Genomic DNA, 16,847 nt, shown 5'->3' on the forward strand with positions numbered 1-16,847 from the left:
CTTCCTGATCTCAGATTCTAGTTGAAGAACGTGGGGAGAGGAGCGACAGCAGGTGGGGGTGGGTGGGTTGCGAATAGATAAGTTCATTATCGTAAAGTAATTGCAGTTCAATGGTAGGATTCAGTTCTGAAAAAAACGAGAGACGTGAGGAAACCTCCAACATGATCCCTGAGGGAAAAACTGGACTCTGAGGCAGCCCTAGGACGTCACCATTTCTCCTCTGGTGTTCTCATTCTCCAGTCCTTGCTCCCACCCTCTCCCCATCTATCCTCTGGGGCGCAAAGAGGTGGTAAAGGACTTCCCCAAGGTCACCTGCAGAATAAGGGGTAAGTCCTGACTCGAATTGGGGTAGGAGAGCCCCGAGCTCACTCCCTAAACCCAGACAAGGGACTCGTGAGGACGGAAGGTCGTATCGCTTCAAGGACCTTACTCTGTTCTTCCAGTGACCACACAAATCCTCCCACCCACAGCAGCTGCGGCTCCCAGCCCCTGAACGTCCGCATTCCCCGCAATGCCCGGGGGCCGGCACGTCCCCAGAACAGAGAGGCATCTTCGTCCCGCACCTCATCCGGGTGCGCACAGCCCCCTCTTCCCGCCCGCCCATGACCTTCCAGGGACTGAACAGCCGTCGCTCACCCTGTGATCCCTCCTAAGATCCCTTCCGGCAGTGGCCCCGGCACTTTCCCCCGGAACGCGGCAGACCGGAGCCGACAGACTGTGCCCGGGGTCCGGGTACACCAGTCACCGGCAAATCACGTGCTCCCGCCTGGCTCCGCCCACTCCTGCGTTGGCCCTCACCTGGAGAGACTCGTCGACCAATCGAGCGCCCGCAGGCTCCAGGGGGCGGGGCTCGAGTCGGAATCTCTGACGCCGGCTCCAGGAGGACGGAACTGTGAAGGGGAAAGACGACTGGCTGCCAAGTTCCCCAGCGCTGTCGAGGTTGGCTGCATCGTTGCTTGGCAACGAATAGGGCTGGGGGCGGGGTTAATAAAAAGCATTACTTTTTTTCATACTCTCGCGAGAGTGGACTAAGTAGACGTCTTGAGAGGGTGTGACTTTTTGGTGACAGGAAAACCTTGCAGAGATTAACGCTTTCTTCCCTGAATCCCAGCGGGATCTCGTCAGATCTATAAACTGGAACGTAAGCCTTAGAAGGTGCTCTGCTAGAGTAGACTACCACAGCGCTTGAGCTGACGACACCTATAGGGGTGTGCATATCCTTCCCTTAGGTCAGACGCTGTAACCTGGGAAAATCACTGCTCTCATCGCTGAACCAGGAGCTTCCCTGGACCTACCCACATCCTCCAGGGGACTTCTAACCACTTTCTTTATTCTCCCTCCTACCTCCCACGCTATACCGTCTGTTACGCTCAACTCGAAGAACCAAAGAGAAAATTGCTCCAGCAGAAAATTGGGTCATGAAAGGTGGTAAAAGATGTAAAGATTCCATATAACTTATTCAGAGGTGGCAGTGAGCTTGCACTTTTCAAGCGAACTTTTCACAGTTGCTCCCAGGCCTTTTTGATGCTTGATTCTGTGGATAAAGCCACTCTACGCATGGTAGGGCTTGCTGCTCTGGATCCACGGTGAAAAAGAACAATGAGTATGGATTTCTTGGAAGAGAGATAAATTCAGATGTCTTTATTCCTCCTTCATGGAGATTAAATTCATCCTTCAAAACAACTCAAATAGTATGTCCTCTTTGGAGCTTTTTACAACTCCCAGTGTTATAGTCGCCCTCTCTGTGCCCGTAAACTGTCTTTGTCCATTCAGCAAGTTATTTATTGAACACCTATTTGCGAGGCACAGTCCTTGGTTCTAGGGATCCAGGGTTGAAGAAAGGTCACATAATCTAGCCTTATCACGTGGCTGTGAATCCCAGTGGTTGTGCGTCCTTTACACCCCACCCTCTCCCGATTACAGTGGGTACTTGTTGTTCTGAAGGCAGGAATGGAATCGTCCTCATATTTGTACACCCAGGGCCTGAACTGGAATCTGGATGACACACGTTAGTCCTCTTCATTCCTCCTCCATGTACTGCCCTAGACCCAGATGCTGACCGCATACTGCGCGTTCAGATGTGGCAAATGGACATTTTCAAGTTACTGTCTCATGGAGGAAAGCCCAGTCGGCCGGCCCCCTTAATTTCAATGAGTCAATGTTTGCTGCAGCCATGAGTCCGCCTAGTCACGAGTACCTGACTGCTTTTTGACAGGTCCTTTGACTCACTGAGCATTCTTGGCATTCGTTTGCGTTCTGAACTATGCTTCTGCTTCTCCCGGTGTAGTCTGGAGGCCCCGACTTAATGATTTCTGACCTCACTAAGGGCAAGGTTACATTCCAATGTGCTCGATTCAGGAACTCCTTCCCCCGCCCTCTTCCCTTGAGCATATATGCTGCCGACGCGGAGGGCACCTCACTCGCTCTACAGGTAGCAAGACCACTTATACTTAGGAATACGGATAAATCTTCATCCTTCGGCTCCCGAAGGGTGGGGGCGAAAACTTGTGACTGAAAGAGAGTTCGCGCTTCTTGAAGTGCAAAGGGAGAAACGGCACCAAAGTATCGCGAGAACTGTAACCAGCCTCGCCTTCTCGCGATGTTTGGCCCGGCGAAGGGTGGCCATTTTGGAGTCCACCCGGCAGCTGGTTGCTCCGGCGGCGAGTGCCAACCTGCTGCCGGGACCAAAGCTGGCCACACGGGTGTCTGGCCCATGGGTAGCCGGACCGACACGATGTGGCGGCTCCGCTGCAAGGCCAAGGATGGCACTCATGTTTTGCAGGGGTTGTCCAGCCGGACCCGGGTGCGGGAACTCCAGGGCCAAATTGCCGCCATCACCGGGATCGACCCCGGCTGCCAGCGAATCCTCGTCGGATACCCGCCCGAGTGCCTGGATCTCAGCAACGGGGATACCATTCTGGCGGATTTGCCCATCCAGTCAGGTAAGGAGATCGAGGCTGGGGCCGGGGAAAGGACTGGGAGGACGGGGAGGGGCGTGAGGGAGAACAGAACCAGTCAAGGCAAGGTGGCCGTGGGTCAGCTGGGGGCTTTGAGAACGAACAAGGATGAGGATAGATTAAAGAACAGAGGACTCTTACGGAGGCCGGGGCAAGTGTCTAGCAACTCCTTGATTTTATACATGGTTGAAAGACACGGGGGGCCCAACCTGTGTGAGAAGCCTTGAAGCCCACCCGTCCTCAGTCTGCTTTCTGGTCTCGCTTGAGAACGTCTCATTCATTTTGTTTTCCCTCTCCTCCCAAAAAACTGTTAAAAAGTAGGACCTGTTTTCTCTGTCCTGATGGTTCTTTTCCCCTGTATCACTGAAAGATGATAGCAGGTTTGAAGAATGCAGGATATACTCTTCTTTTTTGCTTTCCTGGCTCGTTTCTGCAGTCACCTTTGTATATACTTCGACAGTTAAGTGCACATATTTTAGAGGTTGCTTTCACATGTCCACTAAAGGCCTTTTCAAGTTCTAGACAACAGCAGTTATTTCCGTCCAGTATTAAAATTTGAACAGCAATATTGATAATTAAAAGCTTTCGGCTGTTGTATCAAGGATCCTGTAAACACTAAACAGGGTGGCTATGTTAAGATTTCAGAGGGAAGAGAACCCCCTAGTGGCCTAGTCCATGGTAAACACCTTCTGGAAGATTTGTGCTTTTAAAACGAAGAGAGCATGTATCTTTCTTGAGATGTATCTTTTTCAGTGAGTATAAAGGTGGATAACCCAGGCCGATTCACTAAATTGGGATGCAACCTAGAATGTTTTGCTCTTTGTTCTGTTTTCATCTTTATGAAGATTCAGTGAACAAGAAGTGTTCCTGGTCACTTGTTTACAAAGATGTATTCTCCCAAGTAACCCCAGCTTATACTTTAACTCCTTCTGTTTGTAATTTACAGACGTGGCTAGTGAACGCTCAGTTTCATCTATAATTTCTCTGCAGTTCTGGGTTTCTTTTATTTTTAACAGGCGACATGCTGATCGTTGAAGAAGACCAAACCAGGCCCAAAACTTCACCTGCATTCACAAAATATGGTGCTCCTAGTTACGTCAGGGAAACTTTGCCTGTGCTTACCAGAACCGCGGTCCCAGCAGACAACTCCTGCCTCTTTACCAGTGTGTACTATGTTGTGGAAGGAGGAGTCTTGAATCCAGCTTGTGCCCCTGAGATGAGACGCCTCATAGCAGAAATTGTAGCAAGTGATCCAGAGTTCTATAGCGAGGCAATCCTGGGAAAAACAAATGAAGAGTACTGTGACTGGATCAAAAGGGATGATACTTGGGGAGGAGCTATTGAGATATCGATTTTGTCCAAATTTTATCAATGCGAAATCTGTGTAGTGGATACACAGACAGTAAGAATTGATCGTTTTGGGGAAGATGCAGGATATACCAAAAGGGTCCTGCTTATTTATGATGGCATCCACTATGATCCACTTCAGCGTAACTTCCCTGACCCACACACCCCTCCTCTGACCATTTTCTCCTCTAATGATGATATTGTTCTTGTACAAGCACTGGAATTAGCAGATGAAGCTAGAAGAAAGAGACAATTTACTGATGTAAACCGCTTCACCCTGAGGTGCATGGTATGTCAGAAGGGATTAACTGGACAAGCAGAAGCAAGGGACCATGCCAAGGAGACAGGCCATACCAACTTTGGAGAAGTGTGATCTATGCATGATGAGGATTGAAGCCTACTACCTCACAGATCCAGAAGGTTCTGGGTTTTCCAATAAGCTATTCGTAACCCTAAAGAACAAAAGGACACAATGCTTGAACCATCCTTTTAACTTAAAACCACTAAGACACTGAAACTCCTTGTTAAGATTAAAATTAGTGTGCAGGTTTACAGATGTGTGTCTACAGTGGTGATACATGCCCTCTTTCTGCTGGGGTGACAATAGGTGGTCCTTGCCATCTGCTGACACTAACCTGAAGATTGAGTTTTAGTATTATAAACTAGCATCCAGCAGCATTAACTTGTAGAAGAAAATAACTTCCGTATTTTGGGTAATGCAGAAGGCCTCATGTGAGGTCACTGGACATAAACCACAGTGTCTCCAGTAATTGAGTCCTTTTCAAAACTCTGAATGAGTTAATAGTTCCTAAATTATGAATTGATTCCTCAAATGAAGATACTCAGAATTGTCAAAACTGATTTTGTATTGTGATTTGGTAGACTTTATAAATGTGTACTTCACCAGTTGTAAGTACATAATGAGCGTTTTACAGGGATGAGTGTATTCCTTGAGAATGTTACTGAAAAACAGGAACTGATAGTGCCCAATTTAGGATTTCTAGTGTATAGAAGTAGAATGTATGAGGGGAAAGGCGCCTGAGCAGCTTACTGAAGCTTTAAAAGAATGTTGGCCTCGTGTTTTAATGCAGCTCATTTATTGATCTTTGTCACCTTGAATAAAATTTTAAAATTTAGCAGGGTATGTTTTTTTACCTAGAGTTCCTTAAAATTTGAGTGCCCAATTTTTGCTTTCTTACATAAAGATTCGTCTAGAGGGATTTAATTTCCTCAGCTTTTTGTTAAGAGCACTTCCTCTAACTCCTAAAAGAAATCTCCATCTAAGTGGTAATGCTGTGCTTTGGTTTGGGTTCTGTGAGATCTTTTGCTTACCTTAGCAGTGTTTGTTTTCATGCTCGCCTTATCCTGCCACAAATGTTCTTTTGCATAATTTCACATTTCTGTAAATTAGTACTTTGCTTATCCACGATTTTTTAATTTGACTTTGAAGAATTCTAAAATAATTGGGATAGTGTTGAATGAATTTGTTTCACTTCCAAATTATGACAGTTTTTAAATCCTTGCCTTATTCAGCTTTCTCAGAATTCTGCTTCTTCCTAATATTAGATGTGTAGCCATTTGCTTCGTGTGCTAATCCGCTAGGCACACCCTCTAAAACTTAGCTTCACTACGAGATCTTCCAGATAAAAGTTCTCTACCTCTTTTCTTAATTCTTCTGAAGATCAGGGATGCTAAATTATAGTTTGTTATGTGTTATCTCACATAATGTGAAGAGGTTTAATGTTGTGAAGTTTTGTTATCTTGATCTCATTTTTGATTAAATATCTCACTTAGAAAACGAATGGTATACTTTAAAGCACTTGTATCTCTTTCAGCATATCTTCTTGGCAAATGTTTTAAAATTGAAATTTACTTTTAGCACTTTCTCTCGGAAGAGATGGCCATATAAAATTAAGGAACACGTAAACAATTTAGGAGAAAAGTACCTTTAAGGAAAAATTCACAAAGTATGCTTGAGGTCATTAGACAACATTTTTTAGTACCTTTCTAAGTTATTATGGTCAATATAACTTAAAAGTGTTTAATTTTCTATTTTACTGAGCCTTAAAAATAATAGCACTTGTGAGCTTGCGATACTTAATGTTTGGCAATCATAAAGTGTACAAATGAATATGGTTGAAAATCCCTCTGTACCTGTCTGTCATCTGGTCTAAAAGGTTTTTGTATCTCCTATTTCCCCTAGAAAATACTAAGTTTAAAAATGTAAGTTAAAAGTATCCTACTGAGGGCCAGCCCTATGGCGCAGTGGATAAGTTCTCACGTTACACTTCGGTGGCCTGGGGTTCACCAGTTCACATCCCCGGTGTGGACCTCCACACTGCTTGTCAAGCCATGCAGTGGCAGGCATCCCACATATAAAGTAGAGGAAGATGGGCACGGATTTTAGCTCAGGGCCAGTCTTCCTCAGCAAAAAGAGGAAGCTTGGTGGCAGATGTTAGCTCAGGGCTAATCTTCCTCAAAAAAAAAAAAAGTATTCTGAGTGATGTCCATCAGATTGAGCTTTATGCATCATTATTCATAAAGCCTGCCCTTCTTCCTTCGGCACTTCAGGAGCCAAACTTGACATTGCTTACTGGAATTTTAAGAGAAGTTTATTCATGGAGCAAATATTTATGGAGTAATTTATAACCAGGCATGTATTGATGTGTTTCTCAACATAAATTTCTGTCACTTTAAAACTGAGTATATTTTATCTACATTGGACTAATTTAACAAATGGAAAGAAATAGAACCTGATATTTTATAAAATTAAACCCTCTCATTGTAAGTGTTTTTGTTTGCATATTTAACTTATACTTTTATAGCAAATGTCTTAAGTATTTATTCAGGGGATCTTATTTTATTCTATTATGCCTGTTGTCTAGGTTGTTCATTCACCAACTGGACACCGATAGTCAAATCACTCTCAATAATGGCTCTTTAAATTAATCACCTGCTGAAATTCAGCACTAGTACTTTAAAGTAATGCTCTGATCATGGAACATTCAAGATGAAGCACTGTTTGTAGACCATTTGATTTAATTATTGAGGACTAAAAACCTACACTTGTGCTCATTCTAAACTCAAGCTTGTAAACCTCACAGAATTTAAAGATTTCTTTTACTGAACTTACTAAACTCTTAAAATTAGCTTATTAACGTAATGTAAGTTCTAATCTTGTGAATTTTGAAAACCTGTGGATTTAGTACTTGCAGTGGAATTTAAAGAAACTTTTTCCTAAATTTGCACTTGAGCATAATGAAACCCTTCTTCCTATTCATTCAGTTTTTGACTGCCATACAAGAATATTTTTTAATTAAAATGGAGCTAGTTTACATCAGTGGCAGAGTGAATGAAGATTGTGCTTGCCCATCCCCCACTCCTCTCCCTCGCTCTTCTTCCCCTTGCCCTTCTTTGGATTTACAGGTTAGAAATAGGGCTATGAAGATGCACTTCTACACAGAGTGATTTCAGAAATTAAAATGAATATCCCTGGGAATTTTATGATGTTACAGCCATATGAAGACATCAATGTGGTACATCTTCTGTTGCTGTTTCAGGGTTGATTTCTTTATTGTTTCCCGTGAATGAAAAATGGGCACAGTCCAGTGGTACCCTTGAAATTTGGGCCGCTGGTCAGCTTCACCCTATTGCAAAAACTAATATGGTCATGCCACTTGATTATTCCATGAAGTTCAGGTCTCAGCAAAAAAATAATCAGGAATGAATTGACATTGTATTTATATATACTTGCCACTGAGTACCCATGCCTACCTTGCTTCTCTAGCTTATTCTGTCTGTCTCGTCTAGGCATCAAAACTGTATGTTGCAAGTTGCCCTAGCTAAATAGAGTTTTCTGTCGGTTTTTTTTGAAAAAGAATTGCGAGTATGCAAGATTAGTAGCAGAAGGATTTTTTTCATTATGGATCAGGTGGCCTTCCTAAACTTTCATATATTAAGATTCACGTTCTTTTATGTGTTGAGACACATTTGTTATTATTTGCAGCACTTTAAGAAATATGAAGTAAAAGTTTACATGTTAGCCCTCTCCAGGGATCTTATTAAAGACATTAAAATATAATTCTTGAGCTGTTAACAATCAGCTCTTCTTAATCAACAATTACCATCATTGCGTAGTGTATCCAGTGGTACAACATCGTGGTGTTTTGCTAACAGTAGAACTCAATTTCAGTAACTATTAAGAGCATGCTCTGTGCCCTAGCATTCAAAATATTACTTATTTCTAGAATGTGATTGTTCTTTATCATTCGTTGTACAGTGCAGTATTCAGATTTGTCCTTGTAGCACAAAGATGACAGCTTTAAAAAGATAAGATTCTTTAAGCTCTTCATTTGTTTTCTAAGCAAACTTATTTTAAGGGAGCTGATTTTTGAGTCAGAGGCCTTAAAAGTGTCATATATAAGCAACATCATTTTTAAGCCTAAATTAAAACACTTGATTTGAATAAGCTAGTTTATTAAGATGTTTTGTTAGTAAGAGTTTTAATAATTCACGCATTTCGTCCAACTTAAAAAGAATATAAAACTTCTTTGATGGTGGGAAAGGGTTTTATTTTTTTCTTCTCCAAAAATTAGTTGGCATTTTGTTTGCTGTGCTTTGAACATTTGACTTTGAAGAAATTACTATATTGATATTGAATTGTGGTGTGCTGATTCAGGTCTTGGTTCATATGAATTTAACCAAGATTGACAGCCCTCCCATGCTATTTCCGAGTGAAGGGAAAAAGGGGTGGGAGGGTAAAGGACCATTTAACCAAAAGAGATTCTCAAATGGGTGCATTCCTAGCCATGAATTATGCTTTTCAGAAAATTTTTCAGGCAATGCCTTTGTGTTACCCTAACCCTCCTCCCGCATTTCTTGGCATAGAGTGTAGCAGGGCCGTAACTGAAAAGCTTGACATTGAAGTATAAAATCACAACTATAACCATTTTGCTACGATGCATTTTTATACTTGTTTTTTAAAATACAGACCTACATATAGGAGTTTAGAGATAGTGGAGATAATGATTTGGTTAAGTTGTGGGTAAACAGCTTAACCTAAGAAAGGTTTAGAATTTCTACTAAGGTTACATGAACCTGACTTTATAACTGGTATAGGATATGTAGTTAGTTGTAGCCCATTAGTTACTTAAAAGGACCAGGGTACCTAATTCTTGACAGTTTTCCATTTCACCTTGGTGGCATTCTATACTCAAGCTGTTTAAAGAAAACATAATTTCTGTAGCATAGAGTAATTTTTTTCCTTTAAAAAAGTATTGAATTCTCCTTAAAATACAGAATAAATATGTATAGCTTGTCAAAAGGGATAGAGAATGACAACAGTGCTCTATTGCCTGTATGAATGCAGTACAGGTGGAGATTCCTGAAGCAAAAAAACCCACAAGACTGTCAAATGTAGAGCTTTAGAACATGACTTGAAAAAGTAGTAGGGAAGGGCAAAACAGAACAGCTTTTTCTTGGCATGAGAAAACATTTTCTGAATGAAGATGGACAGTGTTTTCTTGTTTTAAAAATGTCCTTTTGTCTGTTTGCCAGCATTTTTTCGAAGTTAATGTGCTGCTGCTACCTGGGAGATGTCTGATTTCATTTTGTACAACTCTTATGTGATTTTGCCATTGTCATTAAGATGCATTGATTTTATTTATGAGGTATATGATTTTACATATCTAAATGCTGTATGGAGTGACTTGTTTCGAAGGAATAAATGAAGTGAAAAGGTTGTTGTCTGAGCATATTTCGGGGTGAGGGCAGAGGGCCAGTGAACAGCTGCTGCAGTCAAGTTACATGTTTATTATCAAAGCCTTGACCACTGCTTTGACTTGTGCACCAAAATCTGCCAGACACTCTGTACGTGGAGTCTTAGTGACTTGGACAGGAGAAACTACAATGTTTCTAGGATATTTGACATTTCCCTTCCTTGACTCCCAATTTTCTGGTATGCGGTCAGCTCCAGAAAGTTGTCATTCAATGTCTGTTGCTGACAAATTGTCAAAGTGGGAAGGTTGAATGTTCCCTTTCATTTATAATAGGCTGAGATCCGTGTGAACGTAGATCTGTTTGCAAACTGCAACATCTCCCTGGGAGAATTTATTTAATCTTTGACGACGTCAACATTTAAACATTTATTTGAAATGGCACTGGAGTTATTAGAAATGGCCAGAATTTAGGCTCTCTAACTAAATCGAACTACTTTCCTTCTCATTGGAAGCTTGAAAATTATGGAAGTGGAACCATAATGTAACCTAATCAATTTCTGCACCAGGACAAAATATCTGGGGGTCTGCGTAAATCCAACCTAAGAATAAGTCAAGCCAAACCTCATTATAAAAGGTGGTAAGGAGTCTCAAGGGCTGTGTGATGGTGGCTTGTTGAACAATAAACTGTGCCCATAAAGCAATGCTTCTCAAAAGGGTGTTCACATTACCTGGGAACTTGTTAGAAATGCAAATTCTCGCAAAGAAATCAAACATAAAAGAGACTGATGACGTGTTTTAACAAGCCCTCCAGGTGATTCTGATGCATGATAAAGTTTGAGAACCACAGCTCTAACCGCGGTGTTTTAAATGAATAGATATCAACATGCAGAGACCGCTAATGGCTTATGTTAGCCCTATGTCCTAGGTCTTATGCGATCCATCTTTATCCGCTACTTAAAGACACTTATTACAATTTTCAGATAATATAAATCCAGAAAAGACTGACATTTCAAAAATCTCAGCAGGCTGAAAAACCCTAAGGTTGAATATTCATGAATGTGAAGTCCTACCGTTAAGTTCTAAAACAATCCGTTGTGTGAGTCCAGCACGGGTAAAACCTGGCCTTAATAGTTGATTTGACAAAAACAGCAATAGTACTTAACTATAATTCTGATCCCAGCAGGGCGAAATGACTTGGGCTGCAGAAATAGTTGCATTTTAATAGTTAAATGATCTAGAAAAAAGGAAGCAATAGCGTTAATGTATCCTGCTTTTGTCACATTGCGTTGGGGGGTTGGATGAGAATTTTACATGTAAAACCTGATGAAAAACTAAGGTTTAACACATGCCATGTGATAGCTAAAGGAACTGGAGATATTTACCTGGAGAAGAGAAAAGGGATTTCAGATTGATGTGATGGCTAACTTCAAATTTGGTAAGGAGTTATGTAAAAGAAGAATTAGATTTATTCTCTGAGGCTCTAGAGGAAAGAACTCAGACCAATAAGGGGTAAATATTGCAAAGTAAAATTTACCTTAAAATCCTAGTGCAGGGAGAAAGGGATGCTTTAATATTAAAGCTCGAGTGATGCAGCCTGCCGCAGTGTGAGAAATAGAGCTGGAAGTCACTACCTCTGACATCTTGAAAAGTTTATGTCAAATGCTAGTTATGAAATGAGTAATTACGAAAAGAACTTCCCTAGAAAAAAAGTTTGTTTTTTTTTTTCTTTCTTCTCCTCTTTGCCATCCCGTTAGTATTTGGAAAGGAGTGGCTTGTGCTCCTCTTCAGTAATACAGCTGAGGCTGCAGAGCAGGACTTCATATTTGGTGATAGTATGTACTACGCTTATCTTCATATATCTCTAAGGCTAAAAAGAGAGATCCAAGAATAGAAAAACAGGCATCTCAAATACTTTTTCTATTATAAAAATTTGTTCTGACTTGGATTGTTTTTGTCTCTGTCATGTTTATAGATGTTGAGGGTATTTATCAGATGAAACCCAGTGCCAGGGTATCGTGAACACATTTCCCTAAGCTCACTGGAACTTTCATAATTTCCCTATGTGTGAGTTTAAAGAAAAAAAATTCAAGAATTCCTGAGGAAGCAGCTCTGAGAATAAATCGTTCTCTCTCTTTGCTTTAGTAACTGCCTCTCTCTTAACTGCTTCTCTGCCTTTCTGTCCTTCTAAAATTCCTTCTCTACACCAAGAAGAGTTTTCTGATCTTACTCTGATGACATTTCTCTGTATTCGATTGAAGGGCTTCATCAGTGAATTTTAAGATATTAGAGCAGGTGTCCCAGTGACTTGGCCATGTTCTAAAATCCTAAAGACGACCCTCGAATAATTGCAGTAGGCTGAAAGCTCTTAATTTAGAGTTGAAGCCTGTTTGAGTCACGTTCGAAATTAGTGCTGACGTTAAACACAAATCATAAAGCAAATTATTCCTGATAACCCCTTAACTGGCTCATAAAGTAGAGCATATAGACATCACCATAACTTAGTAAGTCCAACACAGCTAGTCCCCACCCCAGTGCTGGAAGAGATGTGCTCATTCCTGGGGTGCAGCTCTTTGAGTTCCCAACCCACAGCGAGTGTGGTCCCTAGGTCCCATCCACAGGTGAACCTTGGACCGCAGTCCCTGATCCCCTGCTTCTTGAGGCTTTCACAAGCACCCCTCAGCGTCTCAGCCACCCATTCTGGAGTAGAGCTATGTCTCCAGAGGAAAGTGGCCCAAATGTCGGGTGTACCACACTGAACCTCTATCCTCATCCTGGTCCAGGCCTGGCAATTCTTCAAGTTCTTCACTATTTTTGGCTCCCCACTGCTTTAACGAAGAGGGTTTGTCTGAATTACTTAGTCCAACGCTACTGGAAATGGAAGTCCTCAACAATACCTTTCTTATGATAATCACAAAACAACTACCATAAAATTTGTAAAAAAAAAAAAAAAAAAAGAAAGACAGAAAGAAAAGATACAATCTTGGAAATGGAAATATCAGGTATGAAACAAATGATTTAATAACATAATTTTTCCATCAACAGTGGAGGAGGGGATAGTAAGAATGTCAGTGTTTGTTTAGAACAGTACAGAAGGAAGAAGCACTTTATCAAGTTACCATGAATATTTCTAGCACAGTTCATTTCAATCCTGTTGGATATTTGTCTTAAAGTAAATAGAAAACGTGTCCTTTATTATGGAATAGGAATCATTTTTTTAAAGTTTATTATGTGGGCTATTTCACGAAATTATCCATCCTAATTGTGGACAGAACTTTACAGCTATTAGAATTCCAAACTTCCTTCTACTATGACTTAACTACTTTGCATTGGGATTGGTAAATCTTTCTCTTATGAATCTTGTTGGATTGAATGACTTCTTCCAGAGCTCGAGTATTACGGAGTAAACTGATAAAATCAAGTTTTAAACCTGTACAACTAAGGAGCAGACTTTGAATTATGTTAACCTTCTGCCAAAGTGACCCTTCCCGTTAGGTACATCCTTTAACATCCAGCCTTATTTTTCTTACTTTTACTCTATAACAATGAAGACAGAAAATGATCTTGGATTTGGCTAGAAGCAGCTAAAGTCATGATTTACCTCAGAGAAGTTGTTAAGCAGTTTTCTTTAACAAACCCTTGTTGAACTTCTACTTCTTTAAGATATAGTGTCAAATACTTCAGGATTACAAGGATAGTCATTCATTCAACGAACATTTTTGAGTGCTCATGTTGTTTCAGGAACTGGCCTGGTGCTGGGTATACACTGGGGGAGAAAACACAAACAATGCTATAAAGGAATAGAAATACAGGTGCTATGAAGAGAATACAGGGTGGGAGAATCTAAAAGTGTGGATCTGGGAGAGCCTTTTTAAGAAAGTGACATTTAAGCTGAAACCTGAAGTGTGAGTAGGAGTTGGTTGAAGACTAAGAAGAGCATTCCAAGTAGGAGAGATAGCATTTGCAAACACTATGTTGCAGGAGGAAATAAAATATTTTCCAGGCCAGTCTGGCCATAGTGTGGTAAACAGAGTAAGAGGGACGTGTGATGAAGTCTTAGAAGCGAGAAAGGATTCAGATTTGCAGCATCCGTAAGCTATATTAAGCACTTACCCTAATTCATATTTACCACATTTTATCTGCTTGTTTATTTTATGTATGTGTCCCCAAGTAGTTTGTCCACAAGGGCAGGAACCAGTTCTCTCTTATTACCGTTGTATTCCCGGTACCTAACAAAGTACTGGACACATAGTAGACATTCAATATATGTTTGAATGAATGAACATGTGAATGAATGAAGTTAATGTGTAACTTAGGAATAAAATTATCCTAAGATCATTGGGAGGACATCAAAGCATTTTAAAGAAGGCCCCAGATTTATGTTTCCCTAATGCTTTTAACTGCTCTGTGGAGAATGGATTAAAGGGCGCAAAGGTGGAAATGAAGGGCCAGTTAGGAGAGAGCGACTGCAGGAACTTATGTAAGTGATGATGGTAATAATTAGAATAGTTAGCATTTGTTGAGCACTTTCAATGTTCTGAGCATTTTCATGCATTACCTCACATAATCTTCATAACTCTGAGATAGATAACTATTACTATCACCTTACTTTGTAGATACGGTTACTGAGGATTAGAGAGGTTCAGTAACTTCCTCAAGGATGAAGAGCTAATAAATGGATGACAGTTTGGACTAGGTAAATGTCAAGAGAAGAGGATAGATTTAAGATATATTTGGGAGATTGGATCTCCAGGACTTGGTGACACAAGGAGTAATAGAGAGGGAAACATCTAGAATGTCTCTCAGTGTTTTTACTTAAGCAACTAGTCAATGCCAGACATTTACTGACCCATGGAAGATGGAGGGGGAGAATATTTGGAAGGAATAGAGAAAATAAGAGTTTGGACATGTTCGGGTTGAGATGTTTTTGAATCATATGAAAGATGTCATGAAGGCATCTACAGGTCTGAAGTTAAAAAAAAAGTCTAAAGATTAAGATCTAAATTTTGGATTTGTTGACCTTAGATAGTTAAAAGTTATGTGAATGGAAGAGATCATCTAGAGAGAGTGTGTAAAGAGAGGAAGCCTCAGCACCAAACCCCAAGGAACTTTCAACATCTAGAAGTTAGGTAAAGGAAGAAGAGCCAGGATTTAGACGTCAGTTTAAGAAGGAAGAGCCACTAAAGATAACCGAGAGTTCAGAAGAGATCAGAAATGCATGAGAATTTCATGTCATGAAATCCAAGAGAAAATAGTTGTTTAAGAAACAGAATGTGGCCAACTATATTGGATGTTACAGAAAGATCAAGTTAAGAGGAAGATTAGAAGAGTCTGTAGGATTTGGCAACCTGGAGCTCATTGATGAACTTAGCAAGAGCTGTTTTGGGGGTAGTGGAGAAAGAAGCCAGATGGATATGGGTTGGAGTAAATAGGGTGTCTGGTGAAAGATAGTAGGTTTAACATATTCATTGATCTCCACTCTCCCAAAATTGTAATAAAATTATAGTAATGGGATTTAAAGAGGCATAAATTCTCAAGGACAAAGAGATGGTGGGGTAAATAACAGCAAAAAAATTTTAGATGCTAGCCAGCAGTTGGATGAGTGGAACTGGCCTACCGGTCTGAAAAAGCTGAATCCTAAACCAGCAATCATATTTCCTCTATGGAGCAACCCCGCTCCAAAAAAATTCAAGAATTGGTGGTATTAGTACCTCTAGAAATAGGAGTGAAAAAAAGTCAGGAAGATGGGTAGAGAGTCTGGTTACCAGAGGGGAAGGGGTTGGGTGAAAGGGGTAAAGGGGCACATACGTGTGGTGATGGGTAAAAACGAGGCTATTGGTGGTGTGCACAATGCAGTCTATACAGAAACCAATATATAATAATGTACACCTGAAATTACACAATATTGTAAGTCAATAAAATAATTAAAAAAAGAAACAGATCTCTCAAGGTCTCCTCTCCCACTCTGGGCAACTAAGAGCTTCTGAGGAGAGGGTAAAATAGAGGGTTTCTGTACTAGAACTAAGAGGATAAAGTGATGTTTTTATATACTGGATATTGAGACCAACAACTTTCTTCTGCCACTAGGCTCCAAAAATACTAGCTGCCAGAATTATGCCCTTCAGGCAGGATTTTGGAAGATTCTTCTCAGAGAAATCTTCTCTGAGGATGCCAACCAGGCCAATAAAAAAGACTAAAGATATTGACATCATAGACCTTCCTACCAGAATTATGTTAAGTGAAATAAGCCAGATAGAGAAGGACAATCTCTGTATGATTCCACTCATATAAAGAATTTAAAAATGCAGACAAAGAGAGCAGATTAGTGGCTACCGGGGGAAAGGTGGGGTGGGGGGTGGGCACAAAGGGTGAAGGGGTGCACCTACAACATGACCGACAAACAATTATGTACAAATGAATATCATTAACTCAATAAAAGTTATATTAAAAAATAAAAGACCTTCCTACCAAATGGACCTGTGAGACAACTCCAGAGTGATGTCCCCAATCAACCAGTTCCATCCATGTCACAAAACTTAGTCAGCTTTTTGTTGCTAAATTCTCACATTTGAGTGAATGGTCAAGAATCGTCAGACATCTGAAGATATTCTTTAATAAGAAACACAAAAGCCAAAACAAACAGATAAACAGTAACTTGGAGAAAATATAGACTATGGAGGCAGAAAAACATAACATTATATTTACATATATGTTCTTAAAGTAATAACAGAAGATTTTGCATCAGTGAAACTAGAGAAAAATGTAATAAAAATTCAGAGAACAAACGATAATTCTTGAAAATTAAAAACACAATAGCAGAAAGAAAATA

The 16,847-nt window shown here is 40.5% G+C and overlaps 2 protein-coding genes across 13 annotated transcripts in view; one reads left to right on the forward strand and one right to left on the reverse strand.

Annotated features, from left to right (window-relative positions):
- PFKFB2 (6-phosphofructo-2-kinase/fructose-2,6-biphosphatase 2) overlaps positions 1–838 on the reverse strand; it is a 38,943-nt gene extending 38,105 nt beyond the window's left edge. For 10 of the 12 annotated variants that reach the window (XM_044758292.2, XM_070497734.1, XM_070497736.1 and 7 more), the window contains exon 1: positions 637–777. The gene's annotated coding sequence lies outside the window, so the exon portion shown is untranslated. Of the gene's footprint in view, positions 1–636 lie in introns of all 12 variants that reach the window. The other 2 variants (XM_070497729.1, XM_014828772.3) reach the window with 2 other exon arrangements.
- A 1,783-nt stretch (positions 839–2,621) lies between these two features.
- Positions 2,622–16,847, forward strand: part of C25H1orf116 (chromosome 25 C1orf116 homolog) — a 32,672-nt gene continuing 18,446 nt past the window's right edge. Inside the window, exon 1 of the mRNA XM_014828741.3 lies at positions 2,622–2,942. Coding sequence (XP_014684227.1) covers positions 2,763–2,942 — 180 coding nt within the window. The 5' untranslated portion in view covers positions 2,622–2,762. The remainder of the gene's footprint in view (positions 2,943–16,847) is intronic.

This window comes from Equus asinus, chromosome 25 (genome assembly GCF_041296235.1).
Source record: "Equus asinus isolate D_3611 breed Donkey chromosome 25, EquAss-T2T_v2, whole genome shotgun sequence".
Classification (NCBI taxonomy): Eukaryota; Metazoa; Chordata; class Mammalia; order Perissodactyla; family Equidae; genus Equus; species Equus asinus.